The sequence below is a fragment of the Nesoenas mayeri genome (genome assembly GCF_963082525.1).
Source record: "Nesoenas mayeri genome assembly, chromosome: 1".
In the NCBI taxonomy this organism is placed as follows: Eukaryota; Metazoa; Chordata; class Aves; order Columbiformes; family Columbidae; genus Nesoenas; species Nesoenas mayeri.
Genome location: NC_137541.1, coordinates 160,911,594 through 160,938,558, shown reverse-complemented (window position 1 = coordinate 160,938,558; position 26,965 = coordinate 160,911,594). Strand labels below are relative to the sequence as shown.

At 37.0% G+C, this 26,965-nt stretch overlaps 1 protein-coding gene across 1 annotated transcript in view; it reads left to right on the top strand.

Moving 5' to 3' along the window:
- The window catches only part of GPC6 (glypican 6), a gene marked incomplete at its 3' end in the record, with an annotated part of 768,346 nt that overhangs the window by 227,078 nt on the left and 514,303 nt on the right, over positions 1 to 26,965 (top strand). The window contains exon 2 of the mRNA XM_080347732.1: positions 7,766 to 7,924. Within this exon, the coding sequence (XP_080203858.1) occupies positions 7,766 to 7,924 (159 nt within the window). The remainder of the gene's footprint in view (positions 1 to 7,765; positions 7,925 to 26,965) is intronic.

Below are 26,965 nucleotides of genomic sequence, written 5' to 3'. Positions count from 1 at the left end.
GATAGCTTCCTCTGTATAATGTCAACACAAAAAGCTTTCCTTGAACTGACTGAAGCCATATGAATAAGAGAAGATCACTGTGATTAAGGACTTGTAAACAGTTGTTGCTATGTTTAGTATTTTAGAAACATGGATTTTATACATGACAATACAGTGATCAGCAAGGGATCTGTGCATTTTTGAAGTATATTTAACAGTGCAAACAAATGGCATGACTGTAGCTCATGCAGCTTTAACTTTTGCCGCATGTATATTGGTTACGGTGTAACTATGATAAGGACTTGTTTGGGGAGTACAGCATACCCAGTTATCCCCAGGCAACTAACTCCATTCTGTGATAGCATTTCTGTGCATACATGAACTAAGTGGTGTAAATCTGCTTCTGATATATCATGTGCTGCAATCACATATTTGGATTTCAGTTTTATGTGATGAATATTGATTAAAATCTTTGTAAATGCATGAGTGTGTACAATCTCATCCTGCTACCTTAATAATAAAATTGTTCTGAGAGCAGCTGAAATACAAAACCTGCTTGCACTGTGTTTTATGGTCATGATAAAGCGATGTGCTCCTTGTATTCTACTTCTTGCTATAATGTTGTATAAGATATTTCTGCTATTATAGTAGGGGACATAATAAACAGCGAAAATCAATTGGGGTGGAGGGGAAGTTGGCTGCCATTCCCAGGTGGAAACATGCTTTGAAATCAGAAAATTGCAGCCATGTAGCCAGCGAGATGATGAAACTATACAGTGCTGAATCACAGCCTTACCATTTGCTTTCCACAAGCCACTGAGCACAACGCCAGTAATACACCCCCCAAGAGGTAACTAAAGATTCTTCTCACAAACTGTGCTATCAAAAAACAATTGTCTGACTGTATATGCTTGGAAAATAAAATGAACCTGAGCGTTGGAGTAGTGGTACTGCTTCTATTAGTTTAGTTAGGAAGGCTCTAGGGACTTCAGCTCTTTCTTTAGCATCTGTATAGTCCTAGTCTGAACAGGTTTGCCTTGGCCTCTGCTTCTGTAACTTATTACTGAGGGCTTCCCAAGGACAACAGGGTCAGGCCTTCTTGTAAATGAATGTTCCCTGTGGGATCTGTAATGAAGAGACTGTTAACTAATCATCAGTCTGTTTGGAAGGCATTCATTTTTTAATTGACCTCAAAGTGCTCAAGGAACAAAAAGAATCTGAGCAAAGATGATTTTGGTCCAAGGCAAACAAATGTGTAGTGTTCTTTCATGGGGCGGTTGCATGGGTTCATCGGAGTCCACTGGACACACGAGTTCTTCAAGTTCAATATGCCACTAATTAAAATTAGGAGAGATGTGTCTGACGACATGATCTGTGTGTTACAGACAGCTTTCCCTTCTCTCCTTCAGCTATTGTTTTCTGTGCAAATATTGCTCCTGTCATCACTTGTCAGGCCAATATTATAATGGAATTAATTTAAATCATAATCTGTTTCCTTCTAGTTTGAGTAGGAAAGTTCAGTTCTGTGACTTGAATGTCAGGTGCAGTTTTACAGAGGCTGCTTGCAGGGCTGTTATGCCCCATAGAGAAGATAATTACAAAGTCAGAAGGAACCTTAGGACTTTTTGGCTAGGGAACAGTCTTTGTCCAACAAAATGATATTTTAATTTCCACTATTGGCTGAAATAATGAAACTCATGTTTCTAATTTAGTTTTAACTGCTAAATAAGTTAATGCAGCAAACACAATACTGCTATTTGTTTGTTTGTTTCAAGGTAAAGGTGATTGTGAGTCAAATTGTTCCACCACACTGTTGTCTCTTTATATATATGAGTGACAGAAGGGTATAAGTGTATTGGAGGAGAACAGTTTTCTATAACAGAAAATTAATATTGTGATCAGGAAGACTCCTCCCATACTTCTGATATCACCAGTAGAGCATTTAAACTGAAAACTTCAAAAAGCAGGTGTTCAGAAACATCGTCGCCAACATAGAAAAAGATCCAGATCTTCAAACAGTGTGAAAAGGTTAAGCTGAATGAGGTTTCTGTTTTAACTCCATTCATCATGTTTTTAAATAATTCAAAATATATATATATTTTTTTAATACAAGAAATGAGGTGGAAAATGTTAATTTAGAAACAAAACTCCATCTGTTCCAGTCCTTTAGAATTCTGAGAGGTAGGAGGCTCTGAAGTGCCTAATTGCAGAACCATGGAACAGCCCGGGTTGGAAGGGATTGTGACAGGTCATCTGGTCCAAGGCATTGTGGTTAAGGGAGCCTAGATGGGATTAACTGGCACCCTGTCCAATTCCACCTTGAAAACCTCCAGCAACAGGGTCTCCACCACATTCCTGGGGGGAGGTTATTCCAGTGATTGATTGTTCTCACTGTAAAAAAATTATTTCTTTTGTTGAGATGAAACCTCTCCTCGTGCAACACATACCTGTTGTCCCTTGTCTTCTTCATGGTGCTCCTTGAGAAGAGAGCGCCTCTATCCTCTTTGTAGCTGCCCTCTAACTACTGGAGAACTGCGATGAATTGCTCCCTGACCCTTCTCCAGGGAGAAAAGACTAACTCTTTCAGTCTTTCCTTGCAGGGCAGGTTCTCCAGTCCTTTAATCATCTTCATGTCCCTCCTTTGGACCCTCTCCAGTCTGCCCACATCTTCCTTGCATTGTGAGAATTAGAATAGGACATAGTACTCCAGGATGAGCCAGAAAAACACTGAGTAGAGTGGGATGATCATGTCTCTATATCTGCGAATAATACCCCCGTGGATGCAGCTCAGTATCAGAGTTGCCTTTGTTGCTGCAGTGGTGCACTTCTGACTTGTGTTCAGCTTGTTGTCCACCAGGAACCCAGGTCCTTTAGAGCAAGGCTGCTCTCTGACCATGTAGGTCCTAGCCTGTCCTGGAGTCTTTGGTTATTCTGTCCTAGGTGCATGACTTTGCACTCATCTCTGTTAAACCTCATACTAGTGATAAATTACACTGCTGTCTCCACAAATGGCTGAATATGCGCAGGTCTGAAGCAAGTATTTCTAATTTTAAAGGATATAGTTAATGACAAAGCCCAATCATATTAATCTAATCTGCACAATGAAGGATGCAGAGCTGTCTTCTCTTCAGGCACTGCTGATGCATACAGGGTGACCCAGTTTGAAAGCACACCTTGAATTTACCCCTTTCATTTATTAACATTTATTCACTGCTGAGTTTATGAAGCAGTGTGGTGACCATATGTTTCTATTTGTACCAGTAATATGGTTTGTCCTATGATTCTGCCTACAGAACAATATCAGGTTTTGAAATTTAAAAATAGGATAGAAACTATAAAATGCTGACTGCCTCAGAAGGAATTGTTTCTGAAATGGTTCAACTTGCAACATGACTCATAAAAATTCTGGCTTATGTAAAATATTTTGTGTGATCATGCTTCCAGTTCTAATAATGTAATCAATGCTTGCATCCCATGTTCAGATAATCCAGCAGTGAAATTGTTAAGAGAAATGTTATATTCCATAGGGTTTACTGCTCCTTCAGATTGTGTCTTCTGCAAGTAGTTACCATGCTCAAATCAATTCTGGCATTTTGATACACAGTAGAAGCATTTCTTCAGCTTTAGAGTCATAAGCTGCATTTTTTAAAGACTCTTGTGAGGTTTGTAGCATATTATGGGGACACTAAACTGTTATATACCTGAATATAAAACAAGTGCTTTATAAATTGTTTTATCATGCTTCAAAGCAACATGCTAGCAGGATTACCAAATTCAACCACAAAATTTGCCAGTTTGGATCATGTGAAGGCAGGTGTGAGATTACAGCTGTAATAAAACTGAAACTGAATACTGGTAGCTGAATTTCTAACAGGCAATTGATTTGATTTATATAACATAAGCCATATGAGGAAGGATATGTAGGTCAGCATCTTCAGGTGGCAACAGTGGTTAGAAAAGTTGTGGTAGGTTGTTGGGAACTGCTGAGTTAATACTTGTTCAGCCTGGCAAAATGCTGGTGCAGCATAACTAGATTTGGTCAGATTTGTCTAGGGAGACAGTATTTGCAACAAGGAAAAACTAGTCAGTTGTAACCAGTGCCACTTGTGCCATAAAAGATCTTAGCTAAAATTAGCATGAGAATGTAGACAATATGGAGTTTCTCAAAGCAAGAATTGGTACATTAGCTGTGAGCATATATTCATCCTGCAAAATACTGAAGGTGTGTAAATGCACAAATCAGTGATTAAACTTCTTTTAGAGTAATAGAACAATATATTACAAAACGCAAATGGTAAATGATCCTTGTTCAGGGAAATAGAGGAAGCACAATTTAATATAGCCTGCAGTGTTATTTTCTAATCCAATTAGTCTGTTACATCACAGATTTGCAGAAAATAAGCAAAATATACAAAATAAAGCACATACGTCTTAATTAAAAAACAAAACAAAAAAAAATCACAAGCAAAAAAACAAAAGCAAACAACAACAAAAACCAAAAATCCACAAAAAAACGCACAAACAAACAAACACCTTATATCTCTTTTGAGAAAATCGTGTCCTCATTTTTTGTCCAAGGAGTGAACTAATGACCTAGTGGTATTAACATGAGTTGGAGGTTTAATAAGAACAAACCCAAATTGATAAACATTCCTTTAATAAAGAAATTAAGATTAAGCATACAGAAAGGACTGTTTGTCAGAGATTTGCTGTTCACCATTCCCAGGAAAGGGCCCAAGTTTATTTCCAAGTTTTGAGCCTTTGGAGTTTGCAGCCAGTCATGGTCGAATACAAACATGTTGGGGTTTTTAAGCCACAATTTCTATAGACTTCATCTTTGCCAAGTATACTTGGACCTCTAAGCCTACAAGCACTTCATTGGCACGGAGCAATGGAAAATGCTTTTGCTTTATCTATAATCTGACTTGAGGCTCCAATGCAGGAAAGAGGAAAAGGTAAAAAATCTTGAAGCAGAATATGAAGAATAGCACAATATTTACATTACTATTTATTTCTACCAAAATGCAGAGAGTATATGGCAGAGGAGGAGAGAACTAGAAATGTTGGTTTAAAAGAGCTGATTATAGTGTAACAAAGTTTTTGTGATGAAGGCAGGTGGTTAGTATAGATGATTTAAGAAGATACATAGTTAGGAGAGGAAAACAATGAGGTGGTGTAGAAGTTGTGAACATTTCTGACACATGTGAGTTTCATATTTTACCAGTCAATAACCTCATAAATGAATGAAGATCCAGTGAATTTTTTTTTTTTTTTTTTTTTTTAATAAACTTAGTGAAAATACAGGTATAAGAATTAAGTGCAGTAGGAATCTGAATGAGTTTGTAGAAGCCAAGGTAGGAAGTAAGTTTGGTAGTAAAGAGGATGCAGGAGCATAAATAAATAAGCGAAGTAAAAATTAATATTGTTACAAAAGTGACTGCACTACTGAGTTCAATATGCTTTAATTTGTCATAATACTCAGCATAACATGTCTTAAAAATCTAGGCCCATCGCTGTTATTCACTAAGCACAGTGCCTTGATGATTCACATTAGGTCAGTTGATGGTCTGGCAATTCTGAAAAACAAACTGAGTCAGAAGGATGAGAAAAAACACTTGAAATGAACAGAGAAAATAAACCAGAATTTTATTAAAAGAATTGACTGCAACAGCACTAAAGGGCATTATCATTATAGAAAGCATAAACCACCACTATGGCTGGAACTGGCTGGAATAATAGGTCTATCCAGTGCTTTCCAAGTAGCAAAAGCCTCTGGGTTTATCAAGGAAGGGGGTTACAGACATTATAGATGGAGTATATTTTTTAATTTAATCAAGCACACAGCACTGCTTCTAATGACACGATATTTCAGCTTTCCTTGTCTTTCTGACATCTAATAAAAACTCAGAATATTACTGTTACTAAAGGAATTCAAATTGTGTCATCTTATGGTACCTCTGCAGTCACATATAACCTATTGAATAATTTCTACAGTGATGTAGAGGATAAAGCAACTATTATTTTACCACTATCATTTATGTTTGACAGCAGCTGGCTTGCCAGTCCCAGTATGTGTTGTTTATGGCTTAGATGCACAATTTTGAGAATGGAGCGGAATTAATTTATTGTGTTGGGAGGGTGTAGTAGACATGGGAAACAATCCTTACAATATTTTGATGGTCATGGGGTATCTCTTTTTCCAGGTTTATAGTGTTTTATGTTATGGTGCTTTTGAACATGATTGGGACTTGTAGGTGTTACTGCTGAACAGTAACCGATGATAATGAAATGCTCCTTCCTGAAGATGTGTAGCTGTGAGTTTTTAAAAAGTCTTGAGACTGCTAAAAGAAATCTCATGGCATTATAGTTCATGTCTCACGAACTATTGCAGGAAAAAACAAATTAAGATGGGGGTGACAGGTCAGGGTTGAGGAATGATTAGAATTTCAAATCAAAGGACTTCCTTCAAAAACTGAAACAAAAATTGGAATAAGGTGAGAGGGTGAACTCCAGACAATGTTTATTCTAAGCATGCGCAAACCTCTTTTTGACGCTGTTTTCAAAACGATGCAGCAGCCAGATTTATTTTACCCCTGGGAAGCATAAACCTTAGGGCCTGATTCTTCTCACTACATAATAAGAATGGTGAAAAGTGGCCTTAAAGTAGGTATAAATTGCATTTAAATCTTATTTACAGCTCAGCAGTGGTAGAAAGGAGCTTCAATATAAATGAGAATCAGGTCCCCAGTATTTATTTAACCCTTGGGCTTTGTATATCATTTTATTTGCACCTTTAAGAGATTTGCAGCGGGATTTTTAATCAGGATTCGGTGTACAGAAAGCTAAATGTTTTCATTGCCTTACAAGTAACTTTAATCATAGAAGCAGATCATTCTCTTTATTTCTCGAGAGGGAATGGTAGAATTTCCTGCCTTTGTGAAAACCAAGCTAAATGTTTCTGACACACATAGTACAGTGTCAATTGGAAATTCACATTTCATGTAATAACAGACCATTTTAATTTCATGAGCTAAAGAATTGGTTTCCACTTGCAGATTGTAGCGAAGAAAGCAATATTGTCAGAAGAACTGGCACAGTGCTTCAAAAGATAAATCTATTGAATTAAATAAGAGGCTTTCATTACCTTTTACATTACATTTCCGTATAACATAAGCATTAATTAAACTCTTCATTGCTTTCTCCTATTCAGCAGAGTACTTGCTCAGTCTGACAAGAAATGCTGCCCAAGAAAATATGTGGTACGCAAACAGCCATTAAAATACACTTACTCAAGCAGAAGGGAAGAGTAGAAGGGGAGAATGTTTTGGTGCATTTGGGCAAGTGGGACCAAACACGTAATTTGTTTTTTCATGTTCTCACAGCAAGGCAGCTCCAATGACTTGTAACAGGTCATCTCACTAGGTATTTCTCCAGGAATTTTGAATACAAACAGAAAGGAAGTAATTGTCTTTGGATTTTTCAGTATATGTGTGCTTATGAGGAAGGCTTCTTCGGTGTGAGGAATCACTTTTGGCATAAGACAGTTCTACCTTTTGAAGTAGCAAAACAACTCTGGAAAGTGTGTTTCCCCTCTTGTGTGAGGAATGCCCAACTACGGCAAAGTTGTTGATACCAGTTCAAAGTCTTCCCAATCAAGCAGTCAAGGCTGAAAAAGCTCTTTGGGTAGCCTGCCTTCCTTAACTGAAAACATATCATGTACATTTTGTTCTGACACATTTCTGTCTGTACTCAAATATTTCTAATTCCTTTTTTCTTATGATTCTAGGGGAACATTTGAGAATCTGCCCTCAGGAATATACATGTTGCACCTCAGAAATGGAGGACAAGTTAAGCCAACAGAGCAAGCTGGAGTTTGAAAACTTGGTGGAGGAGACAAGTCATTTTGTACGCACCACATTTGTATCCCGGCACAAGAAGTTTGACGGTAGGCTGGTTATAATTTACTTATTTTCAAGGTTATGGGATTTAGAAGTCAGTTATCCAGAATGAATTCCAATGTTCTTTTCTTTACAATTAGATATCACATTTGCAGTTTGCAGTTTGGCTAAGATAAGGGTTAACTTGCAGCTGGTGTGCTTATCAGCCTTCTGAGTATTGCCTTTAATTACAATAACATCAAGAATCAGACTGTTAAGTGCCTGCAGGCTTGGCTAATGTTGAAAAAAGAGATTAGATATGCATAGAGAGGTTTATAATTTTTGTCTCCTAGTTTCAAATGCAAAATTTAGGTTTGCAATTATGTTCACTGTTGCAAGATGAACTGTGGTTATCCCATGATTTTTGTTATTGCAAAGCAGTTTATTTTTTGTAGTCTGTTTTTTTGTAGCCTAAAGGCCATAGTTTTTTCCTGCATGATTTTCATGTGATGTACAGAATCTCTTAGAGGGCTTCTGGCTTCCAAAAACTCAGGCCTCAGCTGCATTTAAGAGGGATTGTCATGCAAACCACTTCAGCAGTATCAAACACATCTTCTGTACCTAGAAATAATTGAAAAGGACAGTTTGGGGTTTTTATTTGTTTCTAATCACTACTCCAATCCTTGTTAAGATCAGGGGTTCAGTGTCACAATTTGCTAAATGCTTGTCTTTAATAAGCAGGTTTTATGGTTGTGTCTCTATTTGCAAGTCACTCTGCATGTATTTTCAAGTATCTGTATTTCATGTATCTGTATTTTCAAGTCACACTGCATTGAGTTGTTTTATAAGGTGCAGATTAGCAAAGAGCTAAAGAGCTTCAGAATATTGTCATGGCTCTATCTAAATATGAAATCTGTATGTCTGTTGAATGTGTTCCCCTGAGCTCTTCTGTATATGCATAAATTGGAAAGGGTCTGGTACTAAAAGGTGTAAATCATCATTTGAAAGAGGATTACAGAACTGCATCTTTGCATGTAGGTAGAAAGCCTGTAGACATGTTCAGTAAAGCTGGCTAACCCCAGGTAGTGGTAGGAGAATGGTGGAAAGTTTATCTCTGAAGTTGGAAGCTGACTTAGAAGATCTGAGGTCACATTCAGAGAAAAAGTGAAGATGTCCCTGACTCCTTAGGGTAATTCTGCGTTATTCTCTTTATCTAATTAAAGATTATTTTTTTTTCATAATATTGATTGTCTCAATATGACACAGAAGGGAAGAAGAATTATAAAAGGAGGGAATGGGAAATGTATAATATGAGGATGAGCTGGAGAAAAGTCTCCAGCAGCACATCAGATGTGAATATAATTTAGAACGTGTCCTTAGTCCTTGGATGGACTGTGATGTGGATGATTGTGCAGTGCTCTGCATTGTGATTGCTTCCCTTTTTAATGTGAAGTTGGAATGTTTTGTGTAGTGGATGTTCAAAATTTTACTTGGCTTCAAAGGACCTAATAAAAAATCCAGAAGTTGTGTGCAGTATTACAAGATGAGTATGCAAGCAGAACAGACATTTCAAACCATCTATGGTACATACAGGGCTTTTCTCTTTTTCTAGAAGGAAGATAATATGAACAGTGGTGTTCAGTGAGCAGTGCAATTTACTGAAAATGCTGAACTCATTCACCACAGAGCTCAGATGGTACCTTACTAGTTTTTTGGCCTTTTTATATTGCAATGAACTTAAGTATATTACAGCTTTTTCAGTAACCTGAAATTCTGAATCTTAATAGTGATGGTAAAGTAAATAGATGAAAGTTACTGACCTGTTGTAAATACTGAATTCTGGGGTTCTTACAGATCTACTCTACAGAAAGTTGGGTTAAAAGACTAAGTGGTTTCTTCTGGTATATCATTGATGTTTTAAAGGGAATTTGCAATATGAAATATTTTCAAAGAACAATTGAAATATTTGTATACTTTCAGTATTTTAGTGCTATTCAAAAACTATTAAAAAGTTGTTCACTTACGTGGAAAAACTGCTTACTCTTTCTAGAATGGCAAATGCGTTAATGGAAAAAATATATTCATCTAATAAGCTGTCTTTCAGTCTAAAACCAGCTAGGTTTGTTGCAGTTTAAAGTAGGATTATGCTTTTCAATGTAAAGCAAATACTGGATTATTAGATAATGTCTATGTTTTAACTCTTCAAGAATCATCTTTTTGGTTGTTTGTTTGTTTGTTTGTTTGTTTTAATTTGGCACTTTGGTTGCACAATGGAGTTCAGATACATGACTGCCATTTGATGCTAGTACACCAGAAATAGCAAAACAAATACAGCCAGATGTGATGATTTTATGGAAGTTCTGTACAGGATCTGTGTTTATCAAGAGCAGCATATCTAAGCAATAACAGAATATATGAACATTTAAGTAATGTTGAGATAGAGATTATGTTAGCACTGCTCCGTTGAGGAGTTAATTTGAGCTAGTATTGCTGCCAGCCTCTTTGTTTGTGCAGAGATTTATATAATTTTGCAAACTTTTGAAGGAGACATGGAAAGTCTTGTAGATTTTTGCAATTTTTTTTTGTGCCGTACTAGGCAATTTTTTTTTCGTGCCGTACCAGGCATGTCTTAGGATAATGCTAATCTTCACAACATAAGACTTACTAGGAGTGTGTGAATTCTTTGTTGAATTATGATCTGACCTTCATATGCCTTGCCTTTCTTATATGTTTTCTCTCTCACAACCATAAATTTCAGGATAGATTGAGTGAGTTTTCATTCTGAGAGGTAATTTGAGATCTGTTTTCCTTTTCAGAATTTTGCCCCAGATTCCTATTCATGATCTAACCTACAAGAAATGTCAATCTGCTCTAATCCAAACTTTGTCTCTTAAACCTCTGGTCACGTTACATATAATCACAGAATCAGAGCATGTCTGAGAAGTGAAGACACCTCTGGAGATGACCTAGTCAACCCCCGCTGCTCAAAGCAGGATCAGCTACCACAGGTCACCCAGGACCAGGTGCAGACAGGTTTTGAATATATCCGAGGATGGACACTCCATGGCCTCTTTGGGCAACTTGTGCCAGTGTTTGACCATCCTCACAGTAAAAGCATTTTACTGTGTTTAGATAGAATTTTCTCTTTCCGCCCATTGTGTCTTGTCCTGTCACTGGGCTCTATTGTGAAGAGCCTGGCTCCATTTTCTTAACTACTTCCACCAGACATTTATAGACATCAATCAGATCCTCCTGAACCTTCTCTTCTCTAGGCTGAACACTCCCAGCTCTCTCAGCCTCTGCTCATGTAAGAGATGGTCCAGTCCCTTCATTAGTTCACTGCTCTTTGCTGGACTTGCATGTCCGTATCTCTCTTGTACTGGGGAGCCGGACCTGGACCTGCACTCCACATGTGGGCTTACCAGTGCTGAGCTGAAAGTTCACCTCCCTCAGCCTGCTGGCAGTGTTCCTACATCATTTCTGTGTCAGTTTTATATTTCATTTTACCTGAAGTGCAGTACTTTCCAAATCTACAAGAATTAATGTCTCTAAAAACTACAAGCAGGAGAAGCTAAATATGAAATTCATAACAGAGAACTTGAGAAACTATTGTTTTGGAAACAGCTATGATCAGAAGAAATTATGTCTTCCTTTTAACTGGCAATCAGTTCTTGCATCCTAAAGCCCTATACAATCTTACTAATTTCTTATTCATTTGCCCTTCTTATTTCTAAGGGGCTGTCACTGTGTTGGAACTTTTAACTGCTCCCTCCTTCTAGATTCTTTTTCTCTGAAGAATTTTATTCCTCATAGCATGTGAGGTTCTAAGATGTGTCAGAGAGAAAGGTCTGACAACAGTAATTTTCATTTGGTTTCCATGTTCTAGACAATCTGTGTGAATTTGCACGAGTCACTACACAATGTAGTACCAGCTGCCAATTGTTTCTTGGCTGAGGATTATGTGCAGATGTTTACATCTGTATTTTCTAGATCTGTATATTTGCCATTGCACTGCTATACTCAATGGCCATTTCAAATTAATCAATATCTATTATACAATTTCACTAATGGGTGCAGGAAGGTCCAAGGAATCTTCTCCTGAGAATCTTGCCAAAGAAAGTCTTGAAATGAGAAAAAAATCGTCTGAAAAAGTAGGTGCTCCATTTTCCTAGTAAAGAATGCAATATCTGTTTCAGCAATGAGACTCATAAACCCTTCTAAAAACTAGGAAAAGGAACAAAACACCCTTCCAGCAGACAGGAAACACGCAGGAAGATAAGAGATCCAACAGAAGCAGTTTTTTCCTTTACGCCAAGGCTTTGGGTAGGACTAATCCAAATAAGCAGACTTGTAATCATCAGCTGTTTCCTATTCCTAGAAATAGACAAGCAATCTTGCTCCAGTTCTTGGACCTCCACTGCATACCTCAAAGCAGCTTAAAATATATTATGCTCATAGTGTAGCTGTAATAGTATCATCTTATTATCACCAATTCCCTTGCATAGTGGCATTGCTGAGCAGCTGTTTCACAGACAAGCCAATTTCTTTTAAGTATTGCTCCATCAGCAGCTGGAACCAGCCTTACTGGAAGGTTTTGTCGTGAATGTTAACGAGGAGACAAGTAGCTGTTCAGTGACATTTTCTCACTAATCCTTTGAATAACTACAGGAAAATTATAGCAAATAATTTTAATTTAGGCTAAATAGATCTGAACCTGATAAAAGAGACTCTATCTTCTCATTCTCATTAAAAAAAAAAAAAAAAAAAAAAAAAAAAAGTACAGTAATAGTCCTGGTAATGGTGTTTAAAATGAAAGAATGTCTAAGAATAGCTGTCATGAACTCAAACGGATGTGGATAGCCTACAGCAGAATGTGTGAGGCGTGATGCCATTTAAGGAAAATAACCTGAATAGCATAAGCACCAATCTGCAGCTGCATTGATCTGTCTTACAGGGTCATCATTCCCCATGCTCTTTTTTTTTTTACAGTCCAGGAGAACAGTGATCCATACCCATTAGTGCTCTTTATATTTCTTACAGTAATTACCATCAGTAGCCATGTAAATTACAGGGCAGAAAAGGAAGTTTCAAAGATAAACATCCAAAACAATACCTGCAAGAATAGCTAGCATCCTAGAGACCCTGTATCCCATTTTCTTTCCTTGCACACTGTCCTGGTTTTATTAAAAAACAAGTTTGTCTTTTAGTGAATTTGCCTGTCAGCTAAAGCCTTCATATTAGCTGCATTTTCCTGGGGAACCAGATACATGTTTTGGTAAACATAGCAATGGAATGCAAAGTTATTGATAAGCATGGATGGACATCTCGTGAGAGGGACAATGAGAAACAGGTGACCAAGAAACTGACCAACTATGTATAACATTCCATTCACGTGAATACTTCATATAAAAGTGGGAGATCACGAGGATCTCGGCCCTTTTTTTTCCCCTTTTCCTTATGGCCGACATTAGGAGAAGGATCTTGCCAGTCGTCCCTGCAAACTGAGGCCTAGTGAGAGACTGAATCCAGCTCCGGTTGGCTGCAGAGTCCAATCCAGGACTTCAGGTGCCGGCTCGGCAGTTGCTGAGGCTTTCAAGATTGGTTTTGTATATTTTGTATTATTTTCTCTATTCTTATTAGTAGCATTAGTAAAACATCTTTAATTTTTCCAACTCTCTTCTCTCTGTCCTCCCGATCTCCTGTCCCTAGTGGGAAGGGGGGAGAGGGAGGGGCAAAAGGGGGAAAAGGGTGGGGAGAGGAGGTTAACAATATATCTGCCAGGGTTTTATTGTCACCCCGCAATCAAAACCCTCGACACACACTTTATGAAAGAACTTGGAGAAAGATGGTATTTATGAATCTTTCCTTGATATTGGAGCTGGCAAAAATGTGTTTTGTGAAGCTACTTTCCAACAAAGTAAGAACTCTTCAATGAGGTGAACTCTCCATAGCCAGGTATAACCGTCTCGATAAACTTGGTGAAAAAGCGTGGAGAGTAAAATAAAGGAGATGCTGGAAGTCAAGGATACACTGAGGTTCAGTTGCATGGCCAGTGCAAGTCTTCTGTCCTCTGCTGCTCCTTCCTCCCACCCTTGCTGCCCAGCTTGAGCCCCAGTTCACACCTGGAGCTGCACTGACCTCTGTGGACTTCTGCAGCGACACGGGACCCCACTTGCACACTCTTGCTGTCACAGTCAGCAGGTGAAGGATGGACTTTCAGCAGGATATTTTTTTTTTCACATTTGATATTTTTGGGTTTAGTTCTGAGCAAAGTGGTGGTATTTTGTTTCGGGTTTTTTTGTTTATTTTACAAGATCTCAGTGTTGCTTTGCAATATGTTTCCCATCAAATGCAAAATCCATTGCAGAACAGGTGGATTTTTAAAACTCCACAACTGTTTGGCTGTAACAGTGCTTGCAGGGCCATGGTTTATGTATAATTCATCTACTGTTTTAACACAGTACATAACTTCTGCACTTGCCAACATACAGGCCTTAGAGCAGACAGAAGCCTTAAGAAAAGGTAACACCTGCTGGCTTGTAGTATGTCACTGCTTGCAAGCCTTTACTGGACATCTGGTGCAAGTTTCTAAACTTTAAAGAGATTTTCAATAAAAGATCTCTTACCTTATTTTTGATTGGAAGCATTAATTTTAAAATAAAAGATTCTATACATGATCCAAATCCTATCAGAGGTGATAACAGCCTATAGAGGAATCTCTATTGCCTACAATTTCGGGGTCTAATCCTCCAAGATTTGCACTGAGATTACTGTTGATGATTGTTTTATATATTATGTCAAAATTTGTTTGTAAATTACATAAGATATTTTTTTTTCTTTTTGTAATTGCCAAAAGAGGAGAATGGCAAGCCTACAAAACTTGGAAAGGAAGGATTGGCCCTGTAGTAAGAACAGTTTCCAGCCAGGGGTGAAAATTCCTGTAACCCAGTCAAGGAACTTGTGCGGGAACTTGTGTCTTCTGTGTGCTCCCTGCAGCTGAAAATGCACTTCATGCAGTTGGATGGCTTGTTCTCTCTGTTCTTCCACAGCTTCATTTGCTGAGTGCAGCTGGTCAGTGGAGCATGTAATCTTCTAACCAGCTGCATCAGGTTTATGAAGCTACAAAGCGAAGGACGAGCTGCTACCCTATACTGGAAGAGGTGAACATGATCCTCACTCAAATGAATCTCTTTAGAAAGGATGTTGTCCAGGTACAGCCAAATCCAAATAGGGTTTGAAAGGGCAGAGATCCAGTGTTTTTCCTGTTAAACAGAAAGCAAAATTTGCCTTGCTGAATATTGGATGTCCACAGTGTAGGGAACTCCTGTAGGTTCCCTCAATAGTCAATAGGGAATGGTAGGTGCAAGTCATGGTGGTCTGAAGTTTACATCTCAAGTAGATCAGGGAAAATCTCTCCCTGAAGTGCTTATTTCTCTGTATTGATTAGAGAGAGCATTTAGTTCAGACATAGATACTGTGGACTTACAGTTTTGTTCAGATAAATTCCACCCCAAGGAACAGAATAAAGAAGTGAAACATCTAAAACTCTTTTGATGCCCTCCTTGTGCTTTATTTGCCTCTTTTACAGAAGTAATCTTTTTTTTTCTTTTTTTTTTTTTCTGTAGTATTTTGTTGGGAAAGGGACATTAAAAATATTGAGGCAAGTAAGCACTATGGCAGTCAGTTATTATCTTATTCTTGTTGAAAAAAACCTGTGCTCTTGAATTCAAATGACATTTAATCTTCACTGAAGTTCTGCATAGTGTATGTTTTAAATATTTTATGATAGAAATTGTTTTCTGAACTTAGTGTTCAAGCCTTAAAAATACTAACCCATAAGTAAAATTACTGATTTACAAATACTAAAAATCCTGAGATTAAAGATGCTTTCATGCATATGGACAAGAATAGGATTCAGGAAGGACTCAGCCTCAAATCCATAACACTGATGAAAGACATTAGTCTTCTGACAATCAACCATCAGAAGTTCTGTTACCCATACCTAATTCTTACCCTGATGGTAGATGCTCACCTAACACACAGCAAGGACAAAACCATGCTATAAGCATCCAAAAATAGGGACTGTATATAAAAAACAAGCTACAAAAGAATTCATCCATGGTTTCAGTACCCTGGATAATAGGAGCTGTAGCCTTATCATTTCTCATTTGTTGTCCTCAACACTTGTTAAATGCAGAAATACTATTTTTTAGATTAATCTCTTGACTGTAATGCATAGGCATTGTTGTCTTTTTGCTGCCCTTCTTTTCTTAATTCTTTTGCCTGTGTGTCCAAACAACTGGGAAACTAAAAGCAAACTTAAAATAATGTATCAGGAAAGGATCTTGGAATCTTTGAAAAATGATCTAGTGAATCTCTGTCCCTGTATCTCTGCTTGTCTAAAAGACTTTTTAGAGCTTATTTTAAATTAAAGTTTCCTTTTTTCCTTTTACCTCTGCTCTGTCGTTTACCAGAAAAATATGGAAATGGCTCTTTTTCTGTGAGGAGTGTCATAGGAATGTCACTTTTAGCAGTAAGAGAGATCCTTTAGAAAGAAAGCGAACAATATGTCTATGTGCGATAAGAATACTTTCAGAGATAGTTTAAAAACAGGCACATTAAGGTCCACTGTGCTGTACTTAATGGTAAATACAAAAATCGCATATATAAATCAGAGCTACCAGATCTTCAAGAAGAAAACAGGAAAGAAGTAGAACAAGGGTATTGCTTCTGATGTCTTCCCTGCTTGCTATACATTAGCTCTCATTCTATATCAATAGCTGAGAGCTAAAAAAGAAACACATACTGCCTACATTGCCATAGTGCTGGTCGAAAGGAGCAGCAGTCAGTGTCTGTGTGGGCATCCCTGCTCGGTGCTGGTGAGGGCTCACAAATGCTGGTTAGCCGAACACCATGTTTGCAACCCAACTGTTAGGTGTGATGCCACCACAAGTAGCACAGTTGTGGCTGGCCAAACTGCTACAGACAAAATAAAAGGAGATCACCAAGATATAAACTCTACTAGATTATCCATACTGCACTATTTCTTGCTTGTTGGTACTTCATGTGGACATTCAGGTGTTGTTTCTGAAATCTTGGGACTTAAAAAATGCAGGACTCAATAGATAGAGGCACTTAGATTACTGAAGTGTTCCAATTTTCTGAACTATATTGGAAAACTAACTTTCACTGATTCTCCATATTTTTTTTTATGGATTCCTTTTCTAAATATTATCGATACAGTTCCCACTCTTACTTCTTGAGATGTTTACATAAATTAGGATCTTCATTTTCAGCTTTGCTGTGTTTTCCAAGTTATACTGAAATGGTTTTGCTTAGTGTGTTTATTGGATGCATCATATGCTGAATTTACTCTGGGGTATGTGTAGATTCATCTACAAGCTTTATCAAAAATAAACAGAAATAAACTCTCTCAGTTTCTTCTGGTTGTAATCTGTGTGCTTTATGCATTCAGAATGATGTATCACTGGAAAGCCAGCAGAATGTTTCAGCAATGTGCAGGTCAGTTACCTGTCATTAACAGCAGTGATATTGCATAGAGCAGGGGATTAGCTGGGAAAGGGGGAAAGAGAGAGACAGAGGTAGGACCCAAGATATTATGTATTGTGACTACAATAATGTAAAGGACAGTATATGTCCTACAGGAGCAATCTTAGGTGGGTAACAATGCAGCTTTTGTGGAACTCTTCGTATTAGTGGAGAAACAGATGGCAGAGACCATTGCTACTTGAACTGTTCTTTGTAGCTGTACCAGGAACTTTAATAAAATGAACAACAAAACTTAAGGCCTTAAATATATCTTCTTTAATATATGGCAGGTTATGAATTTAGCATTCTTAGGTGAAATTATATCCCGTGAATGGATACTTTTTTGTGGTATCATAGGAGCATCTAGAAGCCATTCCCTATATTTAAATTAGGAAATTCATCAACATACAGCTGAAAGGCTGTTCTTGCTCTTGAATAGCTATGCTTGAAGTGAAAACATATGTGTGTGGATGGGTTTCTATTAGATGGAGATTTGTTATTGAACTAGCCAGGCCCAAAGGAATTTCAAGGCCACCTCAGAAAGCTGAAAACAGGACCTGCTGTGGAAGTAAAACAGTACAGCAGCAATACGACATAAATCAACAGACCTATCAGCAGTGAGACTCAGGCATATGGACAGCTCATGAACATAGGTGATATCCAGTCAGTTAATGCGTGCTTGGAGCATGGACACGTGGTCAGGAAATAACTGCATCTATAAGGAGGTTTGTTTCTGTAATAAATGGCTTTGCGTGATTCACATTGAATCAGAATGCTGAGTCCTTTATTCACTCCAACATATGTGAAGCGTCAAGGAGGTGAAAACAGCTCATTTTGGTAACATAGGGCATTTTCTGTCAAGGAAATCTCAGCAACATCATGGCCAAAAAAAAGGCAACAGGAGATAGTTGTTGAGTACTAACTTCAGTGAGTGGGTACAATATATGTGATTTAATTTTTACCATGGTAAGAGCAACTTTACTATGCAGGTACTAAAACTGCACTGAGGAAATAAATTCTGTTGTTTTCTACTTTTTCATTCTTCTGACTTTGAAGCATTTTCATATGGGTATGCAGCTTAAAAAGGAATAGATTTATGAATACTTGTACAAAAGTTGAACCAAAATTTGGTAGCGTCATCAAGTAGCTGCTGGAAGACTGGGTGATCTCTGCTTGATGTGAACTGGTTTTTGCAGCATGTAAAAACTCTAGAGGGGAAAAATATGACAAGCTTTCAAAGAACAACAAGAAATGGATGTATATGAAAGAATATAGACTAGGAAATTTCCTGTTTTCTCAGAGCGATTAACTATTAAGACTAAGGAAATAATGACTGTTTACATTTTTTAATTTTCAAAAGCTGGAAGCAATTGCTTAAAGAAAACACTTTGTTTCAATCTCCACACAAATCAAGAAGCAAGATTTGAAGTTGAAATATGTATTTCTTGTTAACAAAGTGCTATACACATTCGGTTTTGAATTTCAGTAAATTCACATATTTTGAAGGATTTTAAATGAATATAAAATGTTATTTTCAACTGAAAAATCCAATGTTTGTATTTAAAAATGAGGAAACAAATTATTATAAACTGTCTTCCAATAGTATGTTTTATGGCACAGTGGATTTGTGAAATGCATCAGCACTGCATTTTTGATTTTTACAAGTTTCTGATATTAACACTTTGATCAACTTAAAAAAAAAAAAAATTCTCAAAGCCTCCCAGGAAATTAGTGGGTTCTTTGGTGTCTAATGTTGTATTTGTCTTAGTAACATTCCTGATACTCCTACAGGTAAATAGCATATTAATTTAAGCTCTCATTACTTAACTTGCAAGGGGAACTCGCCTCACCTTCTCTGGTGCCTGATGAAGTTTCAGTATTGACCATGAGCTGAAGATGCTTCTAGGCTATATGAAATGGATCCCAGAGTCTCAGATATCTCAGAATCATTTTTAGACTCTACTCAAACCCAGCTACCTGGGATCTGCTGCCTAGAGGAAAGAGCTACAGTTAGTGGAAAGCTGCAGCTGTGAAATTAGTCTGCTTTACAGTGTGTTGCCCAGAAACCATCCTTTTCCTGTATGTATTTTATCTTTGAGATTCAGCTTCCTCTTTTGATACCAAAACACACATGATCTGATATTTTAAAAGGCCACTGTACACTTATACGCATGTTGGTGTTCAGCTTCTAACAGTTATGATTTATTTATTCACACATCAGATTTTAAGTCTAAGGTATAAAGGCTTGATCATTCTCATCTAATTATATATCAATAGAAGAATCTTTTTGTTTGTTTCTATTAGCTGAAAGCTTGAAACAGGGAAAATTCCATGTTTAGTGAGGTTCGTTACAGTACCACATCCTACTTGGTCCAGTTTTGTCAAATGAACCCAGAATCTGATAATTCTTGGAGTTTACTTTTCAGACTCGTCTTCTAACAAGGCAGGCAATGGGAATGGTGACATTTCAGATGACGGTAAGATGCTGTTAAATCAAACAACCTTCTTAACTACTCCTCAGCTGTATTGTGCACCCTGTACCACAAATGTGGATCTTGAAGTGTCTTGTCTGAAAAATCAGAGTGGCATGAGAACAGTTTGGAGATGAGGAGAAGAAATGGAGATCTGAATGTTAGTAACAGTTTTCCAAGTAGGCTCATGAGGGATTCCTGCTATCACATGTTCCTGTCTCTAGGCTGCTTCCTGGGATTTGTTCTCAAAATGTCATTAATAAACAGAAGTCCTCCAACACATTCCTGATTATCTGCTCTTCTAAAGTTTTGGCATAGCCATCATTTTATCAACAATAATTATTAAGACATTATAAAGATTCAATTTTGTTGTGTCCATTCTATTGACTTAAAGATATTATTTAGCAGATACACAGTTGTACTATTTAAATATCAATCAACCCTTGTCTATGTCACACTCTTTACACTGGGCATCGATACAATTCCAAATGCCAATAAGTGGATTGAAACAAATAAATCAGTATTCTGTGGAAGCTTGTGTTTAAGCTGAAGATATTTTAGTGTGTTATATTTTTTTCAGCAGTTCACTGACAGTGACTAGCTTCTCAAGCAGCCTGAATGGTCATATAATTAAAGACAGGGATAAAATAGAATGCCTTGCAGGACAGGGATCCCTATGTGAGAGTTTCGCTGTTAAATAAAAATGAGATGTTAAATATCAAGTGATCATTAAGGAAATTTAAATTAAGAGGTCATACAGCTGTTTTACTGGAAATTACCCTACAACAAACTTGGTTTTTGCCCAACATTTTATTGTCATATCTCACTCCTTTAATAAATATGGGCATATCTTTATTATTTTCAGCAGTCTCTGGATAGATGTAAAAACTGAATCTGGACCTGTCTTGTTAAATCTGCATACCCTTTCTATTCCAACACAAAATATCATCAAAGTAGAAAAGTCTTTGGAAAGTGAAAAAGAAACAGGAATAAGTTTTCAAATAGCTCCTTATGGAAGTAATGCACTGCTTGCTGGTCTGAGGAATCTGAGTGTACCTAAATTCTACTTTTCTCTGATTTTGCACAGTTCTTGAAAAAATAACTAACTAACTAACTAACTAAATAAATAAATTATAAGTTCAAAGTAATAATTGACCAGTTCTAACATCAGAGACAGAGACACAATACTGTTCTTGCCAGGATAATATCATGCTTAACTGTTCACAGAGAAGCCTAAAAGCATAGGGATTTATTTGGATTTTCTGACACCTTACATTTCTGTGTTCGCTTCCTTTATGTGGCTGTTTTTTTGAATTGGGTTCTTTCAAATGCTCTGAAACTCATGACGGTACATAAAACTAGAAAAATCCCTATTCATTTCTTAGCCCAAGGATAAGTCTGTGCTGGACCTAAACATATACAGGTATAATGCCAGACATTTGCATGGGCATCAATTGCATTTTCAGCTAATGTATAAAATAAAATGCAGCAAGCCAAAGCAATGTTGCGCCCACCAGTTTTAAAAAAGCACTTTGAAATAAAACTCCTTATCCTCACCTTCACCAGTGCTAAGCTTGTGATTTATGCAGTTACATTGCTGAGAGATGTGTTTCTCTAACATGAGCTGGTTTTCTACTTACGCATCAGTAGGTTGCTCACTAAAACTTTATCACTCTTGTAGCCGTGTGCCCAGGAGGAAATGGTTTTGTTCATCTGTTTCTAAAGAGGTGCATGGCAGATGACTAGTGCAGAAGAGGAAGAGAGAATTAGAGGTGAGAGAAGGACAGATGAGAACTGACTATACTGTTACAGTGGCCTTAGTCCCATAGATAAGTGTTGAAACCTGGTGGCCAGAGGAAGATCACCTCAGCAAGGACATCTCACTGGACAACCTGCAGGGCTTTATTGCTATTGCAGTCAATGGATTTTTTTGTCAAAGGTTGCGGGTTCTGAGGAATCATCTAAAAGTGTGAGCAGGAGAAGGTGGCTGTTATCTGAAGATTGTTTACCAGCAGGAATTTTTTGTTGTTGAGTATTATGTAGCATGTCAGTCTGCTCCTCCTGGCACCTGCTTTTCCTCTTCCACTCCAAAGAGGCTTCAGAATGCAAGGAGTATCTGTAATTAGGCCTTCAAATGCACAGCAGGAAAGGAAACAATCTTAGCACAGCGTAAAAACAATAGCAGTTTCCTGGTTTGACTATAATTTCTAAATGTCCTAATCTCTTTAATTTGCTTCTCTAACACTGTTTTTTACAAATTCTCTTACTAGACTAAAATGTGTTACTGTGCAGAATGGTAATGTCCCTATCTATAATCTATGTTGTATTTATTTAGTTTTACTGCTTCAAGCATATCCGGGAAAGCTATAATCCATATTTATGTTAGAAGTAGCAGTGAAGTGAGAGGCTTTTTATGTAAGTTCTGGAATAAAAACAAATACAGCGTTATGGGGAAAAAGCACAGACACAGTGACCATTTAAGAACATGTTTTGTGCATCCCTAATGCAACACTATAGATGTGCAAAAGGTATTCCTGGCCTTTCTATTGAAAGGTCTCAAACTGAAACTCAAGTGATAATATTGCTTATGAGTTTGTATGGTGCTGTTCGTGCCCATGAGAACTTAAAATGTTTGTGCTGTGGCCTTGTGTTGCTTGTTTTTTGCTTGCTCAATATTTTTACTTGTGGCTGCTTTTTTTTTTTTTTCCTACATAAAGAGATGAATATCAGTCTTGATCTTGTGTTTTAAGTGTTGTACCATTACTGGACATAGTGGTAGCAAGATAATTTTCTCATGTCTATAGGGTGCACATATGAAAGGACAAAACAAGGAATCTTTGTAACAAACACATTTTTATATGAAAATATTAAAAGTCATGTAAAAGAATAAATGGCCAATGAAAAAGGAAAACGTTGAACTACTTCTGCTTGCAAAGATTTAAAAGATACTGCCTGAAGTTACACTTGTTTGAATAAATGACCTTTGTTTTCATTGCATACAACTTATGTACAGGACTTCAGCATTCTTAAGTGTGAGTTCTTCCGTCTTTTTTAAAGTCTTATTTTGCTACTCAGAGCTTACATACCCTCTCACTTGAAATTTCCTTCATTAATATGAAGGCTTGTTATAATCAAACTCATATTCAAGAATTTTAGGTGTAAAAGTTAAGGGTCAACCACAAGGTCACCTTACTATGATGGTCTTGCATACCATCAGCTGACTTTAAAACAGCTAAGCTGGTTTAGATTGTTAAATCAGCAAAAATGTGTTGTGGTTTCTCCAGATGAAAGAAAGGAGTGGAAGGGATAGACAGAGAAAGAGAAGTGAAATAGTGTGGACATGTAGTATGGCAAGTAACTCTTGGAGATAAGAACAAGAAAACTGTCAAAACAGCAACAAAATTAGGAGGTGGAAATTTGAAGGAGAAACTTGATAACTTATTGCTTGGCTCTCTGCTTCTGTTCAGCTGTAACATATAAACACCGAAGTAGCAATGCAGATTTCAGACTCCTAGGAAAGCGATAGACCCTGTGCTCCCACCAGTGCCTTACAACTTAGTCTATTTAAAAGACTTTATTGGACTACCCAGTGAAACAGCACACTATCAAATTCACTAATAGACCATCTATGAACAAGTGCAGCAAGTTCTGCAACAGCTAAAAGGTTTCTTCTCAGCTTCTGTTTGCAAAACATGTGTGAGTTAATGGAGTATCACATTTATATAGTGCTGGGGCATTGACCTGAAGTCTTGTCAGGAAATAGATCTAGGTTTTACTGAGATATACTGTGCTTTACAATAGAAACAGCCCACATATTCTAATAGGACAATTGTATTATTTGTTTATTAAATAATAAATGTGGATGACAACTTTCCTAACCCTGAATCTTTACCATCTATACGTTACTCTGCTGTTCTTTCTTGGAGGGAAGCTACCTTCCAAATAAGTCTAATTTCTTTGTGTTTACCAACTTAATTGAGTAAACCAGGGCAGAGAAATTTTACAGTAACAATCACAGTTTGTATGACTAGGGTAAAGAAAATAATCTGGTTTTGTTTCCAAATAGTTCAGTGCCATTTGGTAAGGAATTTGGGGAATTGTTTAGAAATGCCTAGAGAGTAGGGCACTTCTATGGCCACATTCCATGTCAAAGCATGATTCTGAGATTAGTCACACAGATAATTAATATATAGCACTTTTTTCTGATGCTGGTAGCAATCTGTCTGTTATATTTTAACTGTTGAACATAGAACATGTTTATTGATTATCAGGCTGTTAAAGTTGTTATCTCTTCTTCAGTAAGATATGAAGAAAGGCTGGAAACAGATTCAGCAATTAGAATTCAGTAGATGAATTAGCATGGTCTGAAAAATACAATCCTCTGCCCCATGAACTACCAAAAAAGACAATTATGAGTTGCTTATTCATTCTCCAAATGACAGGGCTTGTTTTTAGATCTGCATCTGCTTCAAACATTTCTGAAATTAAACTGAAGACACTTTGCTGAAAAGAAAATTTGTAGTCAGATTTTGCAGAGTTGTTCTGCATTGTTATACTTTAATCAAATACATAATTCTTCCTAGCCACAAAGACATATTATTCACAAGGGGATGAATATGCAAAGGATTGTTGTCCTAGCATGACAGAGATGGAAATCGTAGGTGTTAAATGAGAATGTAAGTCACATAATCCTAAACCTTTGAACTGCAAGGATATTAACTCATTTTTTCAACCAGTTTAACCTGTCCAGTTCTTCAAAATTCTTCTGTATGTGAAGGAGTCTCAGATGTCTTTTGTTTTTCACTTCATGTATTTTCATTCTACTACTTATATATTCTCTTAAACATTTTAGTAATTTAAATCAATTGCTAATTAAAGTCTTGCAAATTTTCTGTATAAGTAAGTATTCTTATAATACTCAAATAACTATAAAGATGATGAAGAAATGAAGGTGCATAAAAGCAGTTTGACTTTTCCGAGGTCACACGATTTGGTAGCAATGAAATTGCAAATGCAAAAAGGACTGCTTTTCATCTACATTGTTTCAAACCCGTAGATATAAGCTCACCTTTCTTGATGTTATTGCCGTGAACTTTTTAGCTGAAGTCATAGTTGTTCTTGATCTTCATTGATTCAAGCTTCTTCTGTAAGCAAGAATTCTTTTGTTTTCTCTCATAGTTTAATTTTCTCTCATAATCACTTTTTACTTTTTTTTTCTGTAAATTCTTTTCAGTTCAGGTAGAACTGTGTCCAGCCATCCAGACCTGCACATATAACATTCAGTGAGTGCACCATGTTGCTGTAGAAGGGGCTTCTGTTCTACAATGTCACATTCCTTTGCCTTATGAAAGGAAACTGATTTTTTTTCCTTGCTACAACACTGTGTTATACATTCACATTATTTTGATTACCCTCAGGTAATTTTTCCCCAGGTATTCCTGTTGAATTTTTTCTTATTTCTCTTCAACACATTCGCTTGTAATTTTCTAGATAGAACCTGTTCACTGCTGACTGCCAATTTTTACTTTCAATTGCTACAGGCTCTTTGTCTTACCTCTATATTAGTTGCTGCAACACCTCCCATTTTGGAATAAACCACAAATTTAATTAATGTGGTGTTTACTCCTTCTTCCAGGTGATTAATAGATGATTCATTTGAAAATAACACCCATTCGTTATCTGACACAAGCTCTTTGGTATATACTACTAACATAACTAATTAAATTGCTGAAATTCTGCCATAATTTCCTCTCATCATTGATCTTTCAAAACAACAGTGCTCTTGTTGTATCAAATTTCTGCTGTGCTACTTCATACCAGTTTCCCAGAGTTAGAGTAGATCATTGAACCCCAGTTATTTATCAAAGTGAGCCTTTTTCTTCAGATCTGTTAACCAAATTGCATTAGACTTGCAGCCTTCTTAGATTCAGTGTTCATAAAAACATTTACAGTTGGCAGACACTAAAATTGGTTCTGTGAGTACCATTACTGCATTGACCACTTGGTTTTCTGTTATCTCACTGGGTATTACTGTGCCTAATATATCTCTGAAATGTTAAATAAATACTCATATTTGTTTTTCTCAAATTTTCTCCAAAGTGAACAAATAAATATATTTTTTCACTAGGCCTGGCTGGGTTTTTGTTTTAGCCAGTAAATTCTGTCCAAGACACCAAGGCACCATTCTGTAGTGAGCTAAAAATAAATCATGAATATCAAACTTCAGCACATTTTGCAGCACTACTTAGCAGAACTTCATGCCTATAGGCTCTGTAGGTAAGAACTTCAAAAACAGTTTCTCTATCAGAAATGTTGTTTAAGTTGCCAAATACTTTCTATCAGCCCTATTTCTATACAGAACTGGAAAAACAATGTTATCTTCATGTCATACCTAACAACAGTGAACAACAGTTCGGTTCAGTGATACGTACTTATTCCTCCTCTTAAGACTATGTTTTCTTCATAAAGACAGGGCAACACTGTCTTTAAGGCTGGAGAGAGATTTTATGCTGCTTTCTTCTGGCATGTGCTTGATTTCCAAGAGCCAGCTTTGCTCATAACTTTAGGAAGAGGAAGAACGGTATTGCTTAGCAACATATGCACTTAGTAAAGTGCAAATTCATTTTGTAGCAGCTTCTGACTTTTACTCTTTCAGCCTCCTGTCCAGCTACGCCACATTATTTGTCCTCTAAGAATGTGTTCTTATGTCATTGGTACTGGAAAGTGGCAGCTGTTGCTAAATAATGGTGTTTGAATGATAAGGATACTCTCTGGTGGAATTAACTATATAAGTAGTTGTGACTGCATACCCAGAATGTCAGCATACCTGTATAAAACAAACAAACATGCAAACAAAAATATGTACAGGTAAAAACAAACAAGCAAATTAAACAACAAACATAAAAACCCACAAAACAAAACAAACAAAAAGAAAACAACAAAAAAACCCTCTAACCGTTTTGTCTCTTCAGGACCAAAAGTGAGTCCAGAGGCTAAAGCACATGTGTACTCATCAGAGCCCTATGGTCAGAAAGCTGGAAAGAGTTATGCATTCTTTGTCTTAACAGATGATAAGATGATAGGATTCTT